At 49.5% G+C, this 27,329-nt stretch overlaps 1 protein-coding gene across 1 annotated transcript in view; it reads left to right on the top strand.

Annotated features, from left to right (window-relative positions):
- The window catches only part of LOC147111217 (interleukin-17 receptor E-like), a 94,306-nt gene that overhangs the window by 30,604 nt on the left and 36,373 nt on the right, over window positions 1-27,329 (top strand). The window contains exons 3-7 of the mRNA XM_086001886.1: window positions 1,955-2,098; window positions 3,965-4,071; window positions 7,952-8,075; window positions 13,475-13,614; window positions 23,280-23,336. Coding sequence (XP_085858012.1) covers window positions 1,955-2,098; window positions 3,965-4,071; window positions 7,952-8,075; window positions 13,475-13,614; window positions 23,280-23,336 — 572 coding nt within the window. The remainder of the gene's footprint in view (window positions 1-1,954; window positions 2,099-3,964; window positions 4,072-7,951; window positions 8,076-13,474; window positions 13,615-23,279; window positions 23,337-27,329) is intronic.

Below are 27,329 nucleotides of genomic sequence, written 5' to 3' on the forward strand. Positions count from 1 at the left end.
CAATCCATGGGTACCGTTCCAGAGTCTATCGAGTTCTGGAAGATGACCAGCAATGCATCTACTATCTCTAGGGCCACTTCCTTAAGTGCCCTGGGATGTAGACCATCAGGCACTGGGGATTTATCGGCCTTCAGTCCCATCAATTTTCCTAACACCATTTCCCTACAAATATTGATTTCTTTCAGTTCCACCCTTTCATCAGACCCTATGTTCCCCGGCATCTCTGGGAGGTTATTTGTGTCCTCCTTTGTGAAGACAGAACCAAAGTATGTATTTAGTTGGTCTGCCATTTCCTTGTTTCCCATTATAAATTCCCCTGATTCTGACTGTAAGGGACCTACGCTTGGCTTCACCAATCTTTTTCTCTTCACATATCTATAAAAGCTTTTACAGTCAGTTTTTATATTCCCTGCTAGCTTACTCTCATATTCTATTTTCCCCTTCTTAATTAATCCCTTTGTCCTCCTTTGTTGAATCCTAAACTGCACCCAATCCTCAGGATTATTGATTTTTCTAGCCGATTTATATGTCCTCTCCTTGGATCTTATGCTATCCCTGATTTCCCTTGTTAGCCACGGTTGAGTCACCTTTTTCGTTTTATTTTTATGCCAAACTGGGATGAACAAATTCTGTAGCTCATCCATTCGGTCTTTGAATGTTTGCCATTGCCTATCCACCGTCAACCCTTTAAGTGCCATTCCCCAATCAATCCTACCCAACTCGCTCCTCAGACCATCGTAGTTTCCTTTATTTAAATTGAGGACCCTTGTCTCCGAGTCAACTACTTCATTCCCCATCTTAATGAAGAATTTGATCATATTATGATCGCTCCGACCCAAGGGGCCTCATACAACAAGATTGCTAATTAATCCTTTCTCGTTACATAATACCCAGTCTAAGATGGCCTGATCTCTGGTTGGTTCCTCGACATATTGGTCCAGGAAACCATCCTGTATACACTCCAGGAATTCCTCCTCCACAGTATTGTTACTAATTTGGCCTCAACATTTTCTCTTTACATGGAAAATAATCCAACAGTTCAATGTGAATGATATGATAGACGCCAATAATCATTATTATTGTTTTAAAGTTTTATAACGGGTCTAAGACTTTAGTAATAAGGCTGCATCCAACAGGCAGCCAAGCCTTTCAATCAGGCTGGCTGTTGGGCAGGGAACCTGGGCAAAACAATACACACACCCTGGTGTTAAAACGCCACGCTGTTTGGGGAAATCCGGGCCATTAGGTAGCAATGCATGAATGTGTAAGAATTAATTCCTCAATAAACTATGAATGTCTAATAAATCTATTCCAGCCATCGACAACAACAACTTGTATTTATATAGCGCCTTTAATGTAGTAAAACGTCCCAAGGCGCTGCACAGTAGCGTTATCAAACAACATTTTACACCGAGCCACAAAAGGAAATATTAGGACATCATTTCAAGGTGTCATCTACCCAAAGGGAGCCCGAACCTGAAATGCAGATCCACTCCCATGGATGTAGTGCCACTGGCGTGCATATTTCCCACCTATTCGCGCAGTTGCCTGAGCCCCCTGCCCCACTCCGCTGATACCGTTTTGTACCCTCGGGTTTTTCCACTGTCTCCTAACCCCATCAGCCCATAAATTAATCCCAATACCAACGATGGCGTCAGTATTTATGGTAGTTTACCAAGCCTTGCAAGCTGCATCAATGCCCCCCTCCTCGCCACCGCCCCCCCCACCCCCCCACCATGCTAACCAGAGTTTTTGCCTGGCCTTTATGTTGAATGGGCAACCCCTCACTCCTCAGAAGTAGCATTTTAACAACACGTTCTGGACCCACTATTGTCAACCCCTTCAACCCCAGCACTCTGAGAGAAGAAAGCTTGGAGATTCCTGTCAGTAAGGATGTTGGCTCTCTGACCTTATTCTTGGCTAATGCAAATTTGTTCTTTAATGTTTTTCACAGAGGATTGGACACACCAGGAGCAAGTGGAAGCTCCAGATGGATTCAACCTGGGCTTGTCCAGGCTCTGTATGTCCACTGTACTATTCTGTCCTTCATTAAAATGCGTCCCATGTGTCCGAGTAAACATCAAGATACACAGCACAGGTATGGGTTAACATCAAATGGAGTTTATCCTCTGTAGAGTACCTGGAATTTCAAACCTTGTCCTGTGTGCGATGGTGTTGAAGAGTGATTGGTCTGGAATATTTAGATCTCCTTTTAAGGGCCTTCATGAGTAATAATAAAATGCAAAATGTTAGTCACGGGAAGGGTCTATGAACATTGTCTGTTGTATAACTTTGTTCTGGCATTGAGGTGTGAGCAACTCATGTAAACTAGATGGATTAATACCTCCACCTGGGATCACAGTTAAAGTACATGTCAACTAGTGGCCCGATTTTAACTCCGGGCCAGCTTTCGGCGGGTGAGCAATGCGGTGAGATAGAAACTCACCCGCTGCTCCAGAAATGAGGCTAACTCCTGGGCCTCATTTAAATCCCACCAGCCAACTTCTCACCTCCTTCTGGAGGCTGCCCGCGACAGAAGCTAAGTGGTGGAATCGGCTGCCAGGGGTCCTGCGATCAGGAAGGGTGGTGGGCGGGGGGGAGTCAAGGGGACAGGGGATGCCTAAGCTTTCCTTGTGGGGCCAGGAGGAACGGGAGGAAAGTAAAACTCAAACTTTGAAACTTACCTTTTTGGGCCTCTTCTGACCCCGATCCTCTTCGCTGATTGGGTTGTCCTGGAAGGAAACCCATTGCCGCTTCCTGCTCAGGCCACCTAGTTAAAATTGCAGTCGGGTCTCGGTGACATTACCAGGATCGACATGCTTATGTTAAAGAGGACCCGCTGGCTTTGGGCGGGTGTCCTTCCCGCCTGCTTAGTTGCACAGGTTAAAATCCCAGAAGGTTTCTGCCAGGTGGGTAGGGTTAAAATCGGCCCTGAGTTTTTGCAATCCAGGTGTGAGTTTGAAGTGAGCGAGCTTTCCAACTGTGTGTCTGGTGTAAGTGTACATTCGCGGTGTGAGTGTGCTATGAGTGTACGTTCTAGGAGTTACAATCCAAGTGTGACTTTGGAGTAAGCAAGTTTTCAAAGTTCCACACTCCCGTTGTGCATCTGGTGTGCCTGCACCTTCTAGGATTTACAATCCAGGTGTGAGTCTGGAATGAGTTTGTTCCAGGGTTTACAATCCAGATGTGAGTCTGGAATGAGCTTTTTCCAGGGTTTATAATCCAGATGTGAGTCTGGAATGAGTTTGTTCCAGGGTTTACAATCCAGATGTGAGTCTGGAATGAGCTTGTTCCTGGGTTTACAATCCAGATGTGAGTCTGGAATGAGCTTGTCCCAGGGTTTACAATCCAGATGTGAGCCTGGAATGAGTTTGTTCCAGGGTTTACAATCCAGATGTGAGTCTGGGATGAGCTTGTTCCAGGGTTTACAATCCAGATGTGAGTCTGGAATGAGCTTGTTCCAGGGTTTACAATCCAGATGTGAGTCTGGAATGAGCTTGTTCTAGGGTTTACAATCCAGATGTGAGTCTGGAATGAGCTTGTTCCCGGGTTTACAATCCAGATGTGAGTCTGGAATGAGCTTGTTCCAGGGTTTACAATCCAGATGTGAGTCTGGAATGAGCTTGTTCCCGGGTTTACAATCCAGATGTGAGTCTGGAATGAGCTTGTTCTAGGGTTTACAATCCAGATGTGAGTCTGGAATGAGCTTGTTTCAATGTTTACAATCCTGGTTTGACTCCAGCATTCAGGTCAGACTAGAATTCAGTAGTCTATAAATCAGAATAAAACTTTTACTATAAGCTAGGTGTAGAGTTGCTCCTGCAGGTTGTGACCGAGCTAACCTGACATCATCTGACCAACTGCCTTTGCCAATAGATACTGATCACTCCATTTTCTTTTTGGGTATCAGAATTAAAAGTAATTTCTCACTCCACTCTCATTTTTGTCTCTCCTTCTCATGCAGTGCCAGTGAAAATTGAAGGTGTGCAAATTAATTTCTTAGAATATAAAAGCAACAAAAACAACGAGCTCCAAGTTCGATGGAGAAACCAGACGCAGCCCATCAATGCAGTGAGTTCACGTTACATTGGATTACATCGGACTTACAGAACAGAAACAAGCCATTCGGCCCAACAGGTCTATGCCGGTGTTTCTGCTCCACATGAGCCTCCGCCCACCTTACTTCATCTCACCCTATCAGCACACCTTGGCTTTGTCTCAATTTTGTCCTCAACGTCCGCTGTCAGCCTGGTGACCTTCAGCTGGGAGACTGAGGCGTATATCCTTCAGTGTCTCCCATCTTCATCGTAAACGGACATCCAAACTGGCCCAGCCAAAAGATTCCAGTATCCGATTTATTCCACTTTTGGGTCTTTTCTAACCTTCTTACTCTAGATTATTTTGGCTCTTTCTATCTTAGATCACTCACAACAGGGGTGACTTCCAAATCCCCGTACATTTTGAGAGTCTAACCTTGCCTTGAGATCTCGGTAAGCTTCCAGTAATGTGCCCAGGAAACCCAAGCTGGCCGTTGCTTTTAGCTACTGGAAATATCCTTTCCCTCAATATGACATCATTCCAGTCTTCGAAAATGGTGGAGTATCACATCAGACCCTCTTTTAAATTTAAAAGATCGAGCAAATGTATTTTACAAAAGCTGAATAAGCAAATTGTAATAGTCATACAGGGGGAAAAATTCAGTTGTTTGCGCCTCCTGTTAGCGCCTTAAGAGGGCGCTAATGGGGCGCAAATCAACTAGCGCCCGGGCACGGCGATGTTTGCACCGCTCGTGAAATTAACTAGACATTTTGCGGCGACGCTAAACACTACCGCCACGATCTCCTGCACCGGCAGATTGTGACGTTAGTCAAGTGCGCAACGCCCCGTTAGCGCCCCGGACCGGATATTGAGTGGCGCCCCCTGCCTTAAGGGAGCGTTATGCTGTCAGAAAGGGACTAGGGGAGCGCTATTTAAAGGCGACTGCTCCCTGCCTTTTTTTGTCGGTGACATTTTTGCACCACGCATTTTGAGAGAGAGAGAGAGACTTCTGGAGAGATTCAACGCTGTGTGAAGGAGCTTTGAGTACTGAGCAGCACTTTGCAGGTTTATTTTGATTTGCCCTTCCTTGCTTCGCCAGCGCTCTGAGGTAGCGCCTCGCTCCTCGGCCTTTGCGCCTTAAGACAGGTGTGAAGCGCCTGATTTAGCGCTCCAATCACCTCCAGGGGCGATAAAAGCCAAGTTTGCTGTCGGAGGCGATAATTAGCGCCAGGCGCTAAACTTTGCGCACGGCCGATAATGGCGCCCCAAACGGGGCGATACCGAATTTTTCCCCCATAGAGTCATAGGGCAGGATTTTCATTGGGCCGTGGAGTTGGGATTGGAGGCGTGGGGGGTTAAAATCCCGTAATCAGGGGTCCCGACCACATCACGCCCCCAACCCGCCTCCATGCCAGTTTCAAAGGAGGCAGGTACCCGCCCCGCACTAGGACCCGCCTACCCGAGGCGGAAAGGGATTAGTGCCAATTAACTGCCTGTTAACAGGTAGTTAACAGGCAGTTTTTAGCCTAATCCCTATTTTTAAGGTTGAAGTGTGGGATTCCCGACGGCTCCAAACCACGGCAAGTTAGAGTCAGGCCGTCGGGTTGAAGGACTTGGAGGGGTCGAGATGTCGTTGTTCCGGTGAGTGATGTGTGCATGAGTGCAAAGGTAAGTGTGTTTGGTGTGTCTAAAGTGTTTAAAGAAGTTTAAATTACCTTTTCTTACCTTTTCAGCCTTCCTTCCTTTAGGTCTCGGGAGTCCCTCATCTCACCGGCACAGAAAGCAGAATGGCTGCGAACTGTCAAAAGTGACAGCCTGCAGCTTTCTGTGCAGGAGAGATTTCTTACTGAGTCTGTGGAGAAGGACTCATGTTAGAAGTAAGACTGTCAGTGTTTGACAGCTTCAAACAGCTGTGAAATGCTGATATTTCATCTGTCAAAACCTCTTGACAGATGAAATTTCAGTCTGTGACGTCACCTGTTGCCGGGTGGTCCATAATTGGCCTGCTGAGCCCGCTGGGCGGGCTGAACAACGTCAATCAAGTTAAAATCGCGTGGATTGGCTGCATCTCGATTGGAGGCGGGACTACAACCCCGAAAGTTGTAGTCCCGCCTCCTACCCGACTCCTGAATGAAAATCCTGCCCATAGAATCCCACAGCACAGAAGGAAGCCATTCGGCCCATTGTGCTGGTGCTGGCCCTCTGAAAGAGCTACATATTAGTCCCACTCCCTTGCTCTTTCCCCATAGCCCTGCAAATTTTTCCTTTTTAAGTATTTATCCAATGCCCTTTTGAAAGTTACTATTGAATCTGCTTCCACCAGCCTCTTCAGGCAGTGCCTTCCAGATCACAACAACGTTATACAATATATATCTACAATAGACATCCTTCCACCTAACTCCTCGACTGGATAAGATAATAAAAAGATTGCAGCTCTAAGAACTAAGAACCTATGTAAAAAACTTTCAATTAATACAATGTTTATTTTCCTTACATTTATTGCCACTGTAAGAGCCTAATTAATCTAACTATTTCATGGAAATTCGGACTGTTTTCCTTTCTCTCTCTTTCGACATCTTCAAATTGATTGGTTCTTTACCTGAGATTTACAAACTGCCCACCCCACGTTCTGAAATAATTTACAGTCCAGATAAGAATTCCTGGCACTTCTTGGATTTTGAATGTCCCGCCACTCAACTATAAAAGAGAAACTGAACCAATCACACGGCAATGCTTAAGTTTGAATCATTGCTCTCGTCCGCCTGTCACTGTCAAAACTCACAACCTTTATTAAAATAAGTCTGTTACAGGGATCTGGACTACAATCTATTCTTAAACTGCTTATGGACTATGACTGAAATTAAAGGAACAGCCACTAAACCAAAACTAGACAAAAATACCTCATTTTTGTCTGAAGTTTATGAGTATGTGTAGGGATGCACATTCTACACCTGGAAGTGGCTACATTTCACCCTGAAGATACATTTATATAGGTTTCTAAATCCTCCTGCCCCACATCTCACGCTGAAAAAGACACACACTGGGGCTTCTAAATCCTGTTGGCCCATGGTCTCAAACCTGGGAGGGGGACATAATGAATTGTGCAATCCATGGGGGGTCAGGCTTAATCACCGTGGCCCCAAAATTGCATGGTTGTTCTGGCAGACTTCCCCTTGAATGTCCACAAATTTGGCCAGGATGTGGATTTGCCGGGTTCCCCTCCTTAAGTTTTCTGCATGGTCTTGTGGGGGTTGGAATGTCCATCTACCTCTACAAGGCCTGTGACATAAGGGAGATGGGGGTCAGGGGCCAGAGCTTTCTAAATCAGGAGTTCCCGCTCCTAAGCCCTCAGTCGGGACTTGTCATACTATCACCTGGCTGACAGTGCCGGACGTAGGGCCCCCCCAGGAGGTCCAGACTGGGCTTGGGGGCCTGGATCCCATAGGATCGGGGGCGGAGGGCAATTTTTCTTCATATTTTTAAGCAGCCCTGTGACACGGAGGGCTTCAGGGACAGCCAGAAGTCTTTCCTGGGATGGACACCTCTGGCCAGCCAGCTTACTTACGGCAGTATTTTGGGGATCCTTGGTAAGGGGTGCGTGCCACAGCTGCGCTCCCAAACCACCAAAGGAAAACACATGGAGGCACTCGCTCTGACCCCGGAACCGTCGGCAGGGGAAACGGCAGAGTCCCACAGCGGGCACAATCCTGGTGTAACTGTTGGGGTCATGGCCCCCTCCCCCCCGCTTGAATATCTCTGTATCAGTATTACACGGTGATACATACTCAGTCTGTAAGCAGTAACAGTCTAAGATTCACAGAAAGTCATTGTGCTTTTCGATTGAATGCAGGTTACTGTGTATACCTACATTTGAAGACATTCAAAGAGATGCTTTTTTTTAAATTGTACACAGGCCGACTTCATATATGAATGTTTTGAATCAGATGCTGGGTCTCAAGTGGAAGTTACAGTTAAGACCATCCCAGATTACGGACCCCAGTTAACTGAAAAATACAATGTGGAGGACTTTGAAACTGGTATGAACTCTAACTCCTTCTACACAGTGAGGTGAAAGCAGTAAGAATGAGCTTCATAATGCAGCATATTTCCTCATATTTATGGTGACCAGTTTCAGCGTCTCAGACTCAGACTGCTGGCCATATGGCCATTTATACTTTAACTAGCTGGGGAGCCCCGTGTTGCGAGGGCAATTTTGGGGCGCTTGGTCTCCCTGCCCCTGTGTGTCCCCCCTCTCCCTGTCATGTCCTCTCCCTGTCCTATCCCTCCCTCCCCTCCTTTGTCTCCCTCGCCCACCCCTACCCCTCCCTCACTCCCCCACTCCCCTCTGTCCCTCTCTCCGGCCCCTCCCCCTGCCTAGCGCCTGAGGTCTGGTGCCGTTCCGATAGCGGGAATGCTGAGCGGCGGCCGGCGCCGGGAGCGGGCTCTCGCGGGCGGCGCATGCGCGGTCTGTGCGGGCGGCGTCAGTGCGGGCGGCGCATGCGCGGTCAGTGCGGGCGGCGCGAGCCCCCCGCGATTTCCCGAGGCTCTCCCCCCCCCGCGATTTCCCGAGGCTCCCCCCCCCCGCGATTTCCCGAGGCTCTCCCCCCCGCGATTTCCCGAGGCTCTCCCCCCCCCCCCGCGATTTCCCGAGGCTCTCCCCCCCCCCCCGCGATTTCCCGAGGCTCTCCCCCCCCCCCCCGGGATTTCCCGAGGCTCTCCCCCCCCCCCTGCGATTTCCCGAGGCTCTCCCCCCCCCTATTAAATTGTTATTTAATTCCCTAACACATCATTAAAATATTTACCTTAGTTCCCTAACACACAGAAAGTGTGGGGGGAAAAATTGTGAAAAATCAAGATGGCGGCCACTCACCTCGGTTCAGAAGGATACGGCCCGCCCACACACGCACCGATTGGTCGACCGGTCAGGTCACCGAAGCGTAGGATTGGTCAATCGTCGAGTCACTCGACACTCAACTGTAGGCAGGAACCCGCCGTCCGATTGGTGGACCTCGACGTCACACGGTCGCTAATGAGATGCTAATGAGCGGAACGCTGAAAGTTTTTGGGATACCGCGGGCGGGATTTTTGTCCAGCCGAAACATAAATACACCTATGACCGGTCCGGAATCGTAAGCTTTCTTTTGAGGCGACGCGCGCGTTGGTACGCTCTGTAACTTTCAAACGTATAGAGAACGGACAGACAGACATCGGGACAGACAGAAGAACCGCTTTATATATATAGACTAGCTGGGGAGGCCCGGCGTTGCCAAGGCTTTTTTGTAAATCGGCAGTTTACAGGGCCGCGTGGTTTACGGCCGGCCGCTGCCGCTCCCCCGCTCTGTGTCTCGGGCCGAGCGGTTGTGAGGCCCGGCCCGAGTGACCCCAACTCTGAGGGGGAGAGAGAGAGACTGGGGGAGAGAGAGAGAGATGGGGGCGCGAGAGAGAGTAGAGAGACTGGGGGGAGGGAAAGAGAGGAGAGAGACTGGGGAGAGAGAGAGAGAATGGGGGAGAGAGACGTGGAGAGAGAGAGAGACGGGGAGAGAGAGAGAGACGGGGGAAGGGAGAGAGACTGGGGAGATAGAGAGAGAGAGCGAGAGAGAGATTGAGGGAGAGAGAGAGACTGGAGGAGGGGGAGACTGGAGGAGAGAGACGGAGAGAGAGAGACTGGAGAAGGGAGAGTCTGGAGGACAGAGAGAGACTGGGGGAGAGAGACTGGGAGATAGATAGAGAGAGAGAGAGAGAGACTGAGAGGGGAGAGAGAGAGAGAGACGGGGAGAGAGAGAGAGACTGGAGGAGGGAGAGTCTGGAGGAGAGAGCGAGAGACTGGGGGAGAGAGACTGGGAGATAGATAGAGAGAGAGAGAGAGACTGAGAGGGGAGAGAGAGAGAGAGAGACGGGGAGAGAGAGAGAAACGGGGGAGAGAGAGAGAGAGGGAGACAGAGAGAGAGATAAAGAGACGGGGAGAGAGAGATTGGGGGGAGAAAGAGGGAGAGGTCCAGAAATTCGGTATCGCCCCGTTTGGAGAGGGAAGGAGAGAGAGAGAGAGGGAAGGAGAGAGAGAGAGAGAGGGAAGGAGATAGAGACAGAGAGAGGGAAGGAGAGAGAGATAGGGAAGGAGAGAGAGAGGGAAGGAGAGAGAGAGAGAGAGGGAAGGAGAGAGAGAGGGAAAGAGACAGAGAGACTGGGGGAGAGAGAGAGAGACAGGGAGAGAGAAAGAGTAGAGAGACTGGGGGGAGAGAGGAAGAGAGAGAGAGAGACGGGGAGATAGAGAGAGACTGAGGGGGAGAGAGAGCGACTGAGGGGGAGAGAGAGAGACTGGGGTAGAGAGAGAGAGACAGGGGAGAGAGAGAGAGAGAGTAGAGAGACTGGGGGGAGAGAGAGGAGAGAGACTGGGGAGAGAGAGACTGGGGGAGAGAGACAGAGAGACCAGGGGGGAGAGAGAGAGAGAGAGAGAGACTGGGGGAGAGAGAGCGCCACTGAGGGGGGGGGGGAGAGAGAGAGAGAGAGAGAGATGGGGAGAGAGAGAGAGAGGGAGAGACTGGGGGAGAGAGAGACTGGGGAGATAGAGAGAGAGACTGAGGGGGAGAGAGAGAGCGACTGAGGGGGAGAGAGAGAATGACAGCGGGAGAGAGAGAGACTGGGGGAGAGAGAGAGAGACGGGGAGAGAGAGAGAGTAGAGAGACTGGGGGGAGAGAGAGGAGAGAGACTGGGGAGAGAGAGAGAGAATGGGGAGAGAGAGAGAGAGACTGAGGGGGGAGAGAGCGACTGAGGGGGGAGAGAGAGAGAGAGACGGGGAGAGAGAGAGACTGGGGAGATAGAGAGAGAGAGAGACTGAGGGGGGAGAGAGAGAGCGGCTGAGGGGGAGAGAGAGAGACTGGGGAGAGAGAGAAAGAGAGTAGAGAGACTGGGGGGAGAGAGGGAATGGGGAGATAGAGAGAGAGAGAGAGAGACTGGGGAGAGAGAGAGAGAATGGGGAGATAGAGAGAGAGAGAGACTGAGGGGGAGAGAGCGACTGAGGGGGGAGAGAGAGAGGGAGATGGGGAGAGGGAGAGAGAGAGACTGGGGAGATAGAGAGAGAGAGAATGAGGGGGGAGAGAGAGAGCGACTGAGGGGGAGAGAGTCTGGGGAGAGAGAGAGAGAGTAGAGAGACTGGGGGGAGAGAGAGGAGAGAGACTGGGGAGAGAGAGAGAGAATGGGGAGATAGAGAGAGAGAGAGAGAGAGAGACTGAGGGGGAGAGAGAGAGAGAGAGACTGGGGGGGAGAGACGGGGAGGATTGGTCAATCGTCGAGTCACTCGACACTCAACTGTAGGACGGCACGCGCCAGGAACCCGCCGTCCGATTGGTCGACCTCGACGTCACACGGTCGCTAATGAGATGCTAATGAGCGGAACGCTGAACGTTTTTCGGATACCGCAGGCGCGGTTTTTGTCCGGCCGAAACGTAAATACGCCTATGACCGGTCCGGAATCGCAAGCTTTCTTTTGAGGCGACGCGCGCGTCGGTAAGCTCTATAACTTTCAAACGTATAGAACACGGAGGGACAGACAGACATCGGGACAGACAGAAGAGCCGCTTTATATATATAGATAGGTGGCAGTCCCCTTGTTGGCAAATCTACCCTTTTTTTTTACTGTGGGGTAGATATGTGCGGCCACAGGTAACTGTGAATTGGTGCCAAGCTGCCAATGCAATGCCAGGGGGAAGGTCTGTACAGCGCAGTAATAGGGTCTGCATGGATAGGCTGACCTGTAGCCAAACCCAAGATGTGACCTACACACTGACGGAGGCTGCTGTTTTTCTCCCCCATCGGTTGCTCTTAAAAGTCAGAGGCGCTGAGCAAAGATTTTCCCTCAAGGGGAGTCTTGGTGCCTCTGAAAACAGCAGGGTGGCTGTGTGTACAGGGATGTGTTCATAAATGGCGCAGTGTCAGATAAATGACTCTGTCAGAGGCAAAACCGTGAGGTGACCGGGATATCCAACAGCTGTATTTTGTCATTTCTGCTCAGTATGTTCTCCAGGACTGGAGAATTTTAGCTATGGGGAAAGATTGAATAGACTGGGGTTGTTTTCTTTAGAGCAGAGGAGGCTGAGGGGAGACCTAATTGAGGTGTATAAAATTATGAGGGGCCTGGATAGAGTGGCTTCGAAGCACCTATTTCCCCTAGCAGAGAGGTCAATAACCAGGGGCCATGGATTTAAAGTAATTGGTAGAAAGATTAGAGGGGAGTTGAGGAGAAATCTTTTCACCCAGAGGGTAGTGGGGGGTCTGGAACTCACTGCCTGAAAGGGTGGTAGAGGCAGAAACCCTCATCGCATTTAAAAAGTACTTGGATATGCTCTTGAAGTGCCGTAACCTACAAGGCTACGGACCAAGAGCTGGAAAGTGGGATTAGTCTGGATAGCTCTTTTTTGGCCGGCACGGACATGATGGGCCGAATGGCCTCCTGTGCCCTAAATTTTTACGATTCCATGATTCTACAGGCACCAGAGCATCATAGGAGCGCTCCTTTGATATTCACAGGCATTATTGATGTGTATGTAAGAGATCTTAATCTGGATACCCAAAAGGAATATGGAATGACTGTGAACACCCTCACTCAGTTTCGCTGACTAAGCAATATGATAAAGAAAGAAAGACAGACTTGCATTTCTATCGCGCCTTTCACGACCAACGGACATTTCAAAGTGCTTTACAGCCAATGAAGTACTTTTTTGAAGTGTAGTCACTGTTGTAATGTGGGAAACGAGGCAGCCAATCTGCGCACAGCAAGCTCCCACAAACAGCAATGTGATAATGACCAGATAATCTGTTTCAGTGATGTTGATTGAGGGATAAATATTGGCCGGGACACTGGGGATAACTCCCCTGCTCTTCTTCAAAATAGTGGCCGTGGGATCTTTTACATCCACCTGAGAGAGCAGACGAGGCCTCAGTTTAACATTTCATCCAAAAGACAGCACCTCCGACAGTGCAGTACTCCCTCAGCACTGCACTGGAGTGTCAGCCTAGCTTTATGTGCTCAAGTCCCTGGAGTGGAGTTGAAAACGCTCTGAAATCTAGTGAAATGAAGTGTTTGCACTGGATTTGATAAAGTTTATTAATGAAATCCATGTAAATATTACATAATTTAGATACAGGGATCCCTCCCCAACCGCGGGGGACACGTCCCTGAAACCCCCCGTGGTTAGTAAAACCGTGGTTGGCAAATTCAGTATAAATGTGTATATAAACACAATAAAAAAGAATATAAAAATCATGTTATTTACCTTATTCCTAAATTAAAAACCGTGGATACGCGAATTTCACTGCCGCTGTTGGCAAAAATTGTCGCAGAGTGGAAACCGTGTATACGTGAAATCCGCGTATGGCAAAAACCGCGGTTGGGGCGGGATTCCTGTATATATTGTTTAACTATTCTCCTGTTTCACTGTAGGTCCAAAGATGAACTATTCTGTTATTCCTGAGAAGAAGAAGATCATAGTCACTGTCCCCCTAGGGCATGTTGTGAAAGCCCTGTTGTGTTACAAACGGGGCCTGGGGTGTCGCGAGCTGAAGAACCGCTCAGTTCAGCTGGTAAGAAGCTGACTCAAGTTTAAATCTGTTGGGAGGCAGCAAGGGTTTAGGTACTTGTGGCCAGCAGGTCTTTTTAATACAATCCTGAGGTGAAATGCAACATTTAAGGGCGGCACCTGGGGTACAGCTGAGCCACGGGTGGTAGGATGTGGCTTCAGCGATACCCCAGACTGCGAGTTTCCAGCTTCAGAGAGATGCTCAATGGGGGCGTCCACAAAAGGGTGGGACAGAAGTGACTGCACTTCAAAAGTATTTCATTAGCTGTAAAGCGCTTTGGGATGTCCTGAGGTCGTGAAAGGCGCTATAGAAATGTTTCTTTTAGTGAGCATCCATAAGCCATCAATGTTTAAAACCACATCATGTAATTGTAAAGTTAGAGCATGTGTTGCTGAAAACAGGGTATCGGAACAGGAATAAAGACAAGTGATCTTGTAAAATCAGTGGGATCTTTTCAAAAGCCAATTCTACGTGTGAAATGAAGCCGAGCGCCATCAGGTTGCAAAGCAGCATCCCAGAACTCTGAGCTTCAGTAGCCTGTCAACCTGCATAGCCAGCAAATGGTGCTTAGCACAGCGACCCAGAGGAAAAGAATGATGTAGAGCACCGGATTATTTATGGTGCTGTTTCTTGGTTATTGAGAGGAGTAATTGTAATGTATGTACCTTTTAAGGGGAGAACTACTTTTTACAGCTCCTGTATACTGTAGTACCGGCAGTGGCCACACCTGTATATAAACCCTGAGTAGGGATCTGTACACTTAGTTCTAGAGTAACCCTCATTCAGTAAACACCTGTTGATCGTTCCCTGCAGTCTCTTGTCTAATTATTGAAGGACACAACATCAAGATACACGGATCTAACATTGGCGACGAGCAGATTCAAACCTACCTGCAACTCTGCATCACCTCCCAGGGATTCGCTCCTGGAGAACAGTGGAAGGAGGCCGAGTCCAGAAGCACGGGCGTCGACCACGGGCAACCGCCCAGTCATCCAGCGGAGATTTGAGCATCGCAGGGGAGGCTGTCGAGAGCCAGGCTTGGCTTTCCAGTCACGGTGGTCCAGCGAAACGGGCTGGCAACAGGTACTGCGCAGACCCTTCCCGGACAGCGGCGGCTAGAGCCGACCGACGGCACAGAAAAAGGCCGAGCAGCGTCGACGGGGGAGAGAGAGAGGGTAGAGCGCACAGGGCGCAGCCGGTGTTCAGGACCGAGCGGCGTCAACGAGAGAGAGCAGAGCGCAGCCGGTGTTCAAGGGCCGAGCAGCGTCAATGGGGGAGAGAGGCGCGCAGGAAAATGCGCAGAGCGCAGCCGGTGTTCAAGGGCCGAGCAGCGTCAGCAGGGAAGAAAGGAAAGCGCGGGAGACGCCATTTTAAGCCGCAGCGGGGAAGAAAGGAAAGCACGGGAGACGCCATTTTAAGCCAGTCTAACCACACCCAAAAATGCCGAAGAGTGGCAGTATCACAGCGTTCGACACTGAAGTCGAAGATTGGACGACATATGTCGAACGCATAGAAGTATACTGCAAGGCGAATGAAGTGCCAGATGACAAGAAAGCGCTGGTATTGTTGAATTCAATTGGTGCAAAAATGTATGGCTTACTACGAAACCTAGTAACCCCAGAGAAGCCAGTACAAAAGGATTTTGAAAACATAGTGTCAATCCTACAGGACCACTTAAACCCCACACCGCTGCTGATAGCAGAAAGATTTAAGTTTCACAAAAGGAACCAGCATAAAGATGAAAGTAATGCTGAGTATTTAACGGAACTGCGCAAGCTATCGAAACACTGCCAGTTTGGAACGGGACTAGCAGATACTTTAAGGGACAAGTTTGTGTGTGGGCTTCAAAGTGAAGGAACCCAGAAACGGCTTCTATCAGAAAAGGATCTTACGCTGGACAAGGCTTTCAGCATTGCAGTATCACACGAAGCAGCAGCACGGGGCGCGGCAGAGATACAACGGAGACCGCAAGAATATGGCACAAATGAAATGTCATACGGAACAGTGAAGTGCTATCGCTGCGGCAGAACAACACACGACCATAATGATTGCTGGTTCAAGGACAAAGTGTGCAGACAGTGTGGAAAAGTAGGACACATAGCAAGAGTCTGCAGGTTGGGAAAGAAAATCAGCAGCAAGAAATCTCCACAGGAGAAGTACAAGAAGGTACATAAGGTGACGGAGAGTAGTTCAGACGAACAGGAAAGTGATACAGACTCCGGAAGCAAGGAGCTGGGTTGTCTGAAACTACATAATGTGATCAAAATGGAGGATCACCAAACTATCTGGGTCACGCTCAAGATAGCAGGAGTCCAAGTGATAATGGGATTGGACACAGGATCAGCCCTAACAGTCATAAACCAAAGGGACTACAAGCGGCTATTCTCACATATACCCTTGAGAGATACAAAGATTGTCTTGAAGACGTACACGGGGCAAAAAGTCTACCCCAAAGGAAAAATAAGGGTGAACATTATATATAACGGCAAGGAAACAATTAGATTGGCATTCCATACAGGCACTGAAGGTTGAGGCCAAAAAGGATGACGACGTCACACCTGGACGACTGTCAAAAATGCTAACTGACGCAAAAGAAGTGTTCCAGGAAGGACTCGGAACACTAAAAGGCATAACAGCAATGATTAAAATAGAGGAAAATGCAAGCCCAAAGTTTCTTAAGGCCAGACCAGTGCCTTATGCGGTCAGACCAGCCGTGGAAGCAGAGCTGGAAGGGTTGGAACGTTCAGGAGTACTGTCCAAAGTAGACTGGAGCGAGTGGGCTACACCCATCGTCCCTGTAATGAAGAGGTCGTTGAGTAATACGCCTGGGGAACCAAAGAAGGTTCGCATCTGTGGGGATTTTAAGGTGACAATGAACCCAGTCCTTCACACGGTACAATATCTGCTTCCACGAATTGAGGATATTTTCGCCTCGCTATCTGGAGGTAAACGCTTCACCAAAATTGATCTAGCCCAGGCGTACTTGCAAATGGAGGTAGAAGAAGCCTCTCAACAATACCTCACGATCAACACTCATAAAGGTCTCTATCAATACAACCGGCTGGTGTTCGGGGTAGCATTGGCTCCGGCTATTTGGCAAAGGGCGATGGATCAAGTCCTGCAAGGGATTCCAGGGACCCAGTGTTATTTGGACGACATCCTGGTCACGGGCAAAAATGACAGTGATCACCTCGCCAACTTGGAGAAGGTGCTCACCAGATTAAAGGAATATGGGCTACGAGCTAATCGCCACAAGTGCGAGTTTTTCCAGAAGCAGATCTCGTATTGTGGCCACGTCATCGATGAAGAGGGGTTACATAAGTCCCCTGAAAAGATTGAGGCAGTAGTCAAGGCTCCAGCACCGGAAAATGTGTCACAACTGAGGTCGTTCCTCGGGCTGGTAAACTACTACCATAAGTTCTTACCAAATTTGTCCACGGTATTACACCCACTGAACACCCTACTGCAAACAGGGGTACCATGGAAGTGGAATGACGAACGTAGACGAGCTTTCCAGAAGTGTAAAGAATTGATCACATCAAAAGAGGTGTTGGCCCATTTCAACCCAGCACTACCAATTCGTTTGGCATGTGATGCATCACCCTATGGTATTGGAGCGGTGCTGTCGCACAAATTCCCAGACGGGTTGGAGAGGCCAGTAGCCTTTGCGTCTCGGTCACTAACCACAGCCGAGCGCAACTACGCCCAAATTGACAGGGAGGCCCTCAGCCTAGTATGGGGAGTAAAAAAATTCAACCACTATCTGCATGGGCAGAAGTTCACCTTGCTGACTGACCACCAACCACTTGTCTCCATCTTTAATCCTAAGAAGGGCGTTCCAGTGATGACTGCACAACGGTTACAAAGATGGTCTCTGTTTCTAGGGGAGAATCAATATGAAAGAGAATATAAAGGCACGAAACAGCATGGAAACGCTGATGGGCTATCACGCCTGCCACTGCCTACTGTGGAGGAAGCACCAGCAGTGGACCCTATCGAGATATTTTATTCGTCAATAATTGAACGATTGCCAGTAACAAATGCGGATATAGAGAAGGAGACCCGCAATGATCCGACACTGTCTCGGGTATATGATTTGACGGTGAGGGGATGGCCAACACATGGCGACTCACTGTTGCCAGCATTCTCATCCAGAAGAGAACAGCTGTCAGTATGCTAGGGGACAGTGATGTGTGGATCCCGAGTGGTGATTCCACCCAAGTTAAGGGAGAGAGTGCTAAATGAGCTTCATGAAGGTCATCTGGGAGGGGTGAAAATGAAAAGCCTTGCTAGGGCTTATGTGTGGTGGCCGGGGATCGATCAACAAATCGAGGACCTAACCAAGAGCTGCTCAGGATGCCAGAAGGTCCAAAATGCACCACCACATGCCCCTCTACACCCATGGGAGTGGCCCTCCTCTCCATGGCAACGGGTGCATATTGATTTTGCTGGTCCATTCATGGACTCAATGTTCTTAATAGCAGTGGATGCTCATTCAAAGTGGCCTGAGGTGATAAAAATGTCCTCAACCACTACAGAGAAAACGATTGCAGTCCTACGGACCATATTTGCCAGAAACGGCTTGCCAGAGCAGATTTGCTCTGATAATGGACCACAGTTTGTGTCCGAAGAGTTTCGAAAATTTAAGAAAAGGAATGGGGTAAGGCATTACACATCCGCCCTGTATCATCCAGCCACAAATGGATTGGCTGAGAGGTTCATACAAACCTTTAAGAAGGCAATAAAGGCCATGTGCGATGATGAAATTCCACTACAGCATAAGGTGGACAATTTCTTATTAACCTACCGAAATGCGACACATGCAGTTACCAACCAGACCCCGGCCATGATGTTCTTTAACCGAAGGTTGAGATCTCGTCTGGATTTGCTCAGACCAAATGTGCGAAGAAATGTTGTGGATAAACAATTCCAGCACATCAATGAGAAGCCGACAAGGAGCTTCAATGTAGGACAACCAGTCTTGGCCCGTGACTACCGAACAGAGAAATGGCAACCCGGAACGATATGCACAAGGCAGGGGCCATTAATGTACACAGTGGATGTCGGGGAGAACATTGTGAGACGCCACGTCGACCAGATCCTAGCGTCACAGGAATGAGTCAACCCCATGTCTCGCGTACCTGGGGATGAACCCGACATACCGGTAGCATCTACCTCAGAACCAGTAGCAGTGGAAACCGATGAACTAACCGACGAAAAGGGGCCAGAGTCGCCTCCGCACCAAGAACAAGAACCTCAGGAAAGGCGCTATCCCGAAAGGATCAGGAAGCCGCCCCAAAGACTGAATCTATAAATGGACTATTGTTGTTTAATGTACATGTTAAAGTGTTAATTGTTATTTGAACATTATGGGTACTGCTAATCTAAAAGAGGAGGAATTGTAGTGTATGTACCTTTAAGAGAGAACTACTTTTACAGCTCCTGTATACTGTAGTACCGGCAGTGACCACACCTGTATATAAGCCTTGAGCATGCCTCTGTACCCCCAGTCTTGAGACTACCCTACTCCAGTAAATACCTGTTGATCGTTAAGTTACAGCATCTGTGTGGTTATTGAAAAACATCATACTCTCAGAATCACGGATCTAACAGTATTGTGGCCACGTTATTGATAAAGAGGGGTTACATAAGTCCCCTGAAAAGATTGAGGCAGTAGTCAAGGCTCCAGCACCGGAAAATGTGTCACAACTGAGGTCGTTCCTCGGGCTGGTGAACTACTGCCATAAGTTCTTGCCGAATTTGTCTACCGTACTACACCCACTGAACACCCTACTGCAAACGGGGGTACCATGGAAGTGGAGTGACGAATGTAAACGAGCTTTCCAGAAGAGCAAAGCATTGATCACATCAAAAGAGGTGTTGGCTCATTTCAACTCAGCACTACCAATTCGGTTGGCGTGTGATGCATCACCCTATGACATTGGAGCGGTGCTGTCGCACAAATTCCCGGACGGCTCGGAGAGGCCAGTAGCCTTTGCGTCTCGGTCACTAACCTCAGCCGAGCGTAACTACGCCCAGATTGACAGGGAGGCCCTCAGCCTAGGGTGGGGAGTGAAAAGGTTCAATCACTATCTGCACGGGCAGAAGTTCACCTTGCTGACTGACCACCAACCACTTGTCTCCATCTTTAATCCAAAGAAGGGCGTTCCGGTGATGCCTGCACAACGGCTACAAAGATGGTCCCTTTTTCTAGGGGCGCACCAATATGAAATCGAGTATAAGGGCACGAAACAGCATGGAAACGCTGATGGGCTATCACGCCTGCCACTGCCTACTGCGGAGGAAGCACTAGCAGTGGATCCTGTCGAAATATTTCATTCGACCATAATTGAATGTTTGCCAGTAACTAACGCTGGTATAGAGAAGGAGACCCGAAATGACCCGACACCGTCTCGGGTATATGATTTGACGGTGAAGGGATGGACAGCACATGGCGACTCACTGTTGCCAGCATTCTCATCCAGAAGATAACAGCTGTCAGTATGCCTGGGGACCTTGATGTGTGGATCCCGAGTGGTAATTCCACCCAAGTTAAGGGAGAGAGTGCTAAATGAGCTTCACGAAGGTCATCTGGGAGGGGTGAAAATGAAAAGCCTTGCTAGAGCTTATGTGTGGTGGCCGGGGATCGATCAGCAAATCGAGGACCTGACAAAGAGCTGCTCAGGATGCACAGAAGCTCCAAAATGCACCACCACATGCCCCTCTACACCCATGGGAGTGGCCCTCATCTCCATGGCAACGGGTGCATATTGATTTTGCTGGTCCATTCATGGACTCAATGTTTTTAATAGCCGTGGATGCGCACTCGAAATGGCCTGAGGTGATCAAATGTTCTCCACCACCACGGAGAAAACTATTGCAGTCCTACGGACCATTTTTGCCAGGAACGGCTTGCCAGAGCAGATTTGCTCTGATAACGGACCACAGTTTGTGTCCGAAGAGTTTCGAAGATTTATGAAAAGGAATGGGGTAAGGCATTACACATCCGCCCCGTATCATCCAGCCACAAATGGATTGGCTGAGAGGTTCATACAAACCTTTAAAAAAGCAGTAAAGGCCATGTGCGATGACGACATTCCACTGCAGCATAAGGTGGACAATTTCCTGTTAGCCTACAGAAATGCGACACATGCAGTCACCAACCAGGCTCCGGCCATGATGTTCTTTAACCGAAGGTTGAGATCTCGTCTGGATTTGCTCAGACCAAATGTACGAAGAGATGTTGAGAATAAGCAATTCCAGCACATCAATGAGAAGCCGACAAGGAGCTTCAATGTAGGGCAACCAGTCTTGGCCCGCAACTACCGAACAGAGAAATGGCAACCAGGAACGATATGCACACGGCAGGGGCCACTAATGTACACAGTGGATGTTGGGGAGAACATTGTGAGACGCCATGTTGACCAGATCCTAGAGTCACAGGAACGAGTCAACCCCATGTCTCGCCCATACATACCTGGTGATGAACCCGACGTACAGGTAGCATCTACCCCAGAAACAGTAGCATCGGAAGCGGATGAACCAACCGACGACAGGGGGCCAGAATCGCCTCCGCACCAAGAGCAAGACACTCGGGAAAGGCGCTATCCAGAAAGGATCAGGAAGCCTCCCCAAAGACTGAATTTATAAATAGACTATTTTCAGTTAATGTTGCATGTTAAAAGTGTTAATTGTAATTAGTTTGATATTTAATTGTTAAATGAGTGTTATGGTACTGTTAATCTAAAAGGGGAGGAATTGTAATGTATGTACCTTTTTAAGGGGAGAACTACTTTTTACAGCTCCTGTATACTGTAGTACCGGCAGTGACCACACCTGTATATAAACCCTGAGTAGGGATCTGTATAGTTAGTTCTAGAGTAACCCTCATTCAGTAAACACCTGTTGATCGTTCCCTGCAGTCTCTTGTCTAATTATTGAAGGACACAACATCAAGATACACGGATCTAACAGTAGTGAATCTGTAACAACAACAGCAGCAGCAACTTGCATCTATGTAACACTTTTAATGTACAAGAGAACATTCCAAGGCGCTTCACAGGAAATAAATGCGGAGCGAAAGAAGGCGATATTAGGATGGGTGAGCAAAAGCTTGATCAAAGAGATGGATTTTAAAGAACATCTTAAGGGAGGACAGGGAGGTGGAGAGGTAGAGGGGTTTAGGGAGGGAATTCTAGAGGCTGGGGCCGAGGCGGCTGAAAGCACGGTTGCCAATGGGGGCGTGAGGGGAGGGGCGGGTGAACAAGACACTGGAGTCAGAGGACTGGAGAATTCGGGAGGGGGATATAATGCTGGAGGAGGTTACAGAGATAGTGAGTGGCGAGACCATGGAAGGATTTAAACATGAGGATGAGAATTTTAAATCTAAGGTGTTGGGGGAGCAGGAGCCAATGTACATCAGCAAGTGATGGGTGAGTGGGACTTGGTGCAGGATAGGATACAGGCAGCAGAGTTTGGGATAAGGAATTGCAGTACTCTAGTACAATTTAATTGAGATGTAGATCACTTTAGGAATATTTTAAAAGTGTTCTTGTTACTGAACATTTCCGAGGTTGACTGAAATAATGAATTAGCAGGTATTATATGTTTTTTGAGGGGGGGTATATTACAGATGCTCTCTTGCTTTTCAAAGGGAGATTGCATGTTAATTTTTAGTGTATTTTCTGCATGTATCTTGATGAGAAATGTTAGTACTGTCCCCAGTTTGGACATTTAAGGGCAGTTTTATGCTGGGAGTCCACATTGACCAGTAACTGGATCGAGACTTCTCAAAACGAATGTCCTGTAGGAGCCTTACAACCCCAGGGTTTCAGACGATCTTGTGCTGGTTACAGTGGGATATCGAGGAACCCCTGTGGAAATGCACCACCAGAGAATATTATAAAATCTGAACAAATGGTTCATAAAACCAACATATTTACTTTTTTAATGAAGATATTTCAGAATCATTGGGGGTCATTCTAACTTTCATAGAAGAAAGAATTCATTGACGATTTAAAAAGGAAAATCGGACGGGGTATATAACGGGCGGCCCATCCAATGTCTCCCACTTTACTCCATCGTTGAAAGTTAAAATGTTTTGAAGTATTAATATAAAGAAATGAATCTGAAATCTGAAATCTGTAATAAAAACAGGTGCTGAAAATAGACAGCAGGACTATCAGTATACAAAAAGAAAAAAGGTGTTGGTGTAGACTCCTCATCAGAATTGATGAAAAGGGACCGAAAAGATTATAACAAAGAGATAAAGATTGGAGGCTAGATGTGAAAGAAGACCGCCTGTCAGACCTGAAATACTCACCTTTGCATATTTTCTAAAGTTCTATGTATTAAAATAACTTATTTTACTTGCGATATATCCCTTTTGACAGTGTAACATTTATAAATACAAGCACATGTTTAATATATTGATAGTTTTCAATGGTCTAATCTGTTCTGAGATATAGGCAACATTTGCATATTATCCAGTCTTATTTTAGACAAAAAGTTACATTGCATGGGTAGAGTTAGTGCACTAACTGTAACCAGGTTGGAAAATATTCTGAAGTTTAGTCTCTGGTTATTTTATACTCATGATTTCTTCATTCACTGAACTGTTTTGAACATGCTGTCTAACCTTTCGAATTGCTTCTTGTGTCTCATTGCAGATTAACACCACAGCCTCTCTGACCTATGACTACCTGCTTCCTTGCCTCTGCATCCAGGTAATGAGACAAAAAAAAAATGATGACGATTAAAGTCTAATTTCAATTCAGCCTTTTCATTTGATTCTTGATTACCTTGCCAGGCTAATACCCCACAGACCTCTTGCTGCCTTCCCTGATAGTCCCCAGTTGAGGGATTTCCTTTACTGTACAGACAAGTTTGTTTCAAATAAGGAAAGATCCCACGTATCACGGTGGCAGTGCACTGGCTCTGAAAATGTGCTGTCACAGAGACACTGGATGTAGGGTTTATGCCCATGGTTTCCAATGGCCAAATCCTTTACAGACATGTCATTACAGGAGGAAGCCAAGTGCTTACCCATAGGGAGAAAGGAAACATTTGGAGGCAGCTTCCTCACAATTGGCTGCAGGGCACAATTGGGCGAGGTCTTTGAGTGAGTCAACCCACTTTCTCAATCCAATGCATTACAAGAGGAGACCACCATTTTCCTTTTAACCAAAGGCGTACACGGTTGAAAACAATGGCCTAGAAATTCAGTTGGGCGCGCCAGCCGTTAGCGCCTTAGGAGGAGTAGATCTCGAGCGCTAGGCGCTTATCGCCTGGGCGCAACGCGATCTGCGCCTCTCCCCAACTTCAGGACACATTTAGCGCCGGCGCAAAGTCTTAGCGCGCGCCCTGCTGCGCGCGCAGATCATGACGTCATTTAATAGTGCAACGCCCTTTGTGCGCCCCAAACCGGAACTTCACTCGCGCCGGCCCATTGTGCGCCGGGCGGCCCGAGCGACTGTGAAGTGGAACGGTACACAGGCCAGCCGGGCCGCGGGGAGCGCAAATTAAAGGGCACTTACCCAGCAGTATAAAGGCCAGCCATTTTGCAGCATTCACTCTTGTGCAACGGTTTTTTGGACAGAGACCAAGGAGGAGAGTTTACTGGTTTGGACCAACACTTGGACAGGTATTTTTGGCTCAGGCCAGAGCTTACCAATTATCTTTGCCTTCATTCAGAGCTCAGCGTTTGCCAGCATATAATGGGGGCTGCATTGGGTGGCAACGCTGAATTTCAGCCTTATGCCAGAAGGGCTTACAGACGCCGTGAGAGAGTGGCAGCCCAGGCTAGACGCAGAGGGGGCAACAGGCGTCGCCAACTGAGGCCTTACCCACGCAGGGTATACCGCCAGCAGACCTCCTATCTGACCATGTCTGCCGCGATGTGTGTTAGGAGGCTGCGATTCCGAAGGGAGGTGGTTGCAGACATCTGCCGGCTGCTTCAGAGAGATCTGCAGCCACAGCTGATGCGCAGGACGTCTCTGTCGGTGGCAGTGAAGGTGACGGTGGCTCTCAACTTCTATGCCTCTGGCTCCTTCCAATCCGCTACTGGGGACATCTCTAACATCTCCCAGTTCGCCGTGCATTGCTACATCTGCCAGGTGACCGAAGCCCTTTTCAGAAGGAGACATCAATTCATCTCCTTCCCCATGACCCTGGACAAGCAGCAGCAGCGTGCAGTGAGGTTCGCAAGAATAGCGGGCTTCCCCATGGTGCAGGGCGCCATTGACTGCACGCATGTGGCTTTGCGGGCACCTCTTGAGCATGCCGAGGAGTACCGCAACCGGAAGGGCTACCATTCCCTCAATGTACAGCTGGTGTGTGACCACAGGCAGCGCATCCTAGCTGTCAATGCCCGCTTTCCAGGCAGCAGCCACGATGCCTTTATCCTGCGACAGACAACTGTGGCTGACATGTTCCAGGCACAGCCTCCCCCAAGAGGATGGCTTATCGGGGACAAAGGCTATCCTTTGTGTACCTGGCTCATGACCCCGCTCCGCGCGCCCACGACCCCTGCTGAAGAGGCATACAACGAGAGCCATCAAGCGACGAGGAACCTCATAGAACAAACAATCGGCGTGCTCAAGCAACGGTTCCGCTGTCTCGATCGCTCCGGGGGAGCCCTCCAGTATTCGCAGGATCGAGTCTCCCAATTCGTCGTCGTTTGCTGCATGCTGCACAACCTGGCTATCTGCAGGACTCAGGCACTGCCACCTCACGTTGGACCACCGCCTCAGGAGGAGGAGCATGAGGACGACGAGGACGAGGAGTACCAGCCCAGGAGGGACGCACAAGGTCCAAGGGCCGCCCGTCGGCGGCTTATTGAACGTCACTTCTAGGCCCCCTGTCAGGGAATGGCTTGTGCCAATGATAGAACATGATTGCAGCCGCTCCGCAAGCCCTCAGCCGGTTAAGGCAACAAACACTTCAAAGATCAAACATGGACAATGTGAATAAATAAAATGCTTTATTGTGCAAACTCTGGGCCCTTCCCACATGAAAACCAAAAACAGACGAAACCCCCAAAAAACACTCAAACACATTACTCGCTCCCACAACCTGGAGAGGATTAACAAAATAGGGCAACTAAAATGGCTGTCATTCTCGGCCTTCGTCAAAAACAAACATCACATCATCGGCCTTCAAAAAACAAACATCCAATTCTCGGCCTCAAGAAACAAACACAAATGGCCACACATTCGAATATTTGGCCCGCTAGGGCGATGCCTTGGCCATCTTTGGGTGGCCCCTGCCCGCCCTGCTGCTCCGCCTCATTGGCTGCTGCAAGGCTGGGGGCAGGCTCCTGAGGGGCACATGTCGTGACGGCAGAAGCCCTTGGGGGTCGGCCTAGTCGAGGTCTGGCCGTCGAGCGGGCGGCTGTTGATTGCTGCAGCTGTGGCTAGCCAGCATCAGTCGCTGCAGCAGCTCCTGGCAGCTCCACTGGGGGAGTGGCAGTGGCGGCTGGAGGAATGGCGGCAAGCTGGCGGATGGCAGGCGCTCGCTGGTCGCCTGAGACACTGGCACTCGCCCGGGCCAGCACTGCAGCATGCTCACCAATCTGCCGAGGGACAGACCGCTGTGCTGCTGCAGCACGCCGGGTGCCCTGGCGATGCCTGGCTGACACAGCGAGTGTGGCAGCAGTGAGTGCCCGTGTTGACCTGTTCACTGACCGCAGCAGAGCAGCCAGTGACTGGACGGCACCACTGATCACCTGGCCAGTCGCTGACAGATCTGCCCGGTATTCCGCCCGACTGGTGGCCTCTAAGGGCCCGAACTCGGCCACACTCCGAGAGAGGGAATCGATGGACTCAGGCAACTGTGCCACTGCCGCCATGAGCTCCGTGTGCCGGCGCTCCGAGTCCGCGGACAAGTCTTCGAGGCGTTCCATCTCCTCGGCGAAGAGCATCTCCTGACTGGAGGCCGGACTCTCCCTCTGGGAAGAAGGCCGCCGAGCTGGCCGACCCTTCCTGCGTTGCTGGAGGCCGCTGGGCCCAGCAATTGGACTCCCCTCCGACGCATCCCCCCTCTGGGGAGAAGGCCGCCGAGCTTCCACCCCCCTCCCGCCTTTCTGCAGCACGCAGGTCCCAGGAGCTCCCCTCCCCTTCGACACTTCCGCCACGCTGCCCTCCAGGGAAGACGTGTCCCCTACATTGGCCTGGGTGACCGCGGCTGAGGGTTCCCCTGATGGGCCGCCTTCCTCTTGCTCCTCCTCCTGCTCCTCCTCGGAGGGTCTGTCACTGGCAAGTTGAGGGACCTCCTCTTGACCATCTGCAAGCAGGAAGGCACAAGAGTAGCTTTAGAGTGAGGAGAGGGCGTCAGTGCGGGATGCATGAGTGGTGGCATTCAGCGCATTGGTCGGACAGTGGCAAAGGATGTAGATCTGATGCGCAAGTGGGACGAGAGAGGTGCAAAAGGTGATGTCCTTACCGTTGCTGCCCAGAACAGGGTCGGCATCGCCACATGCAACGGGCCCAATCACCCGGCCACCCATGAGGCGCTCCACGCGATGTTGCAGGTCGGTGAGTGGCTGGATATGGGGTCGGCCTCCCCCGGTCGCAGTCCGGCTCTTGCGATTATTCGCCAGCTTGGCCTGCAAGAGAAAGGACGGCCTCTAAGTACAGTGTGTCGCCGTGATCTTGTGTGCACTGCCTCCCATGGTGGAATAGCCTGGCCAGTGTGTTGCCGTGATCTTGTGTGCACTGCCT

The sequence above is a fragment of the Somniosus microcephalus genome, chromosome 11 (genome assembly GCF_052327205.1).
Source record: "Somniosus microcephalus isolate GS21.2 chromosome 11, FLI_Smic_1.0, whole genome shotgun sequence".
NCBI lineage: Eukaryota > Metazoa > Chordata > Chondrichthyes > Squaliformes > Somniosidae > Somniosus > Somniosus microcephalus.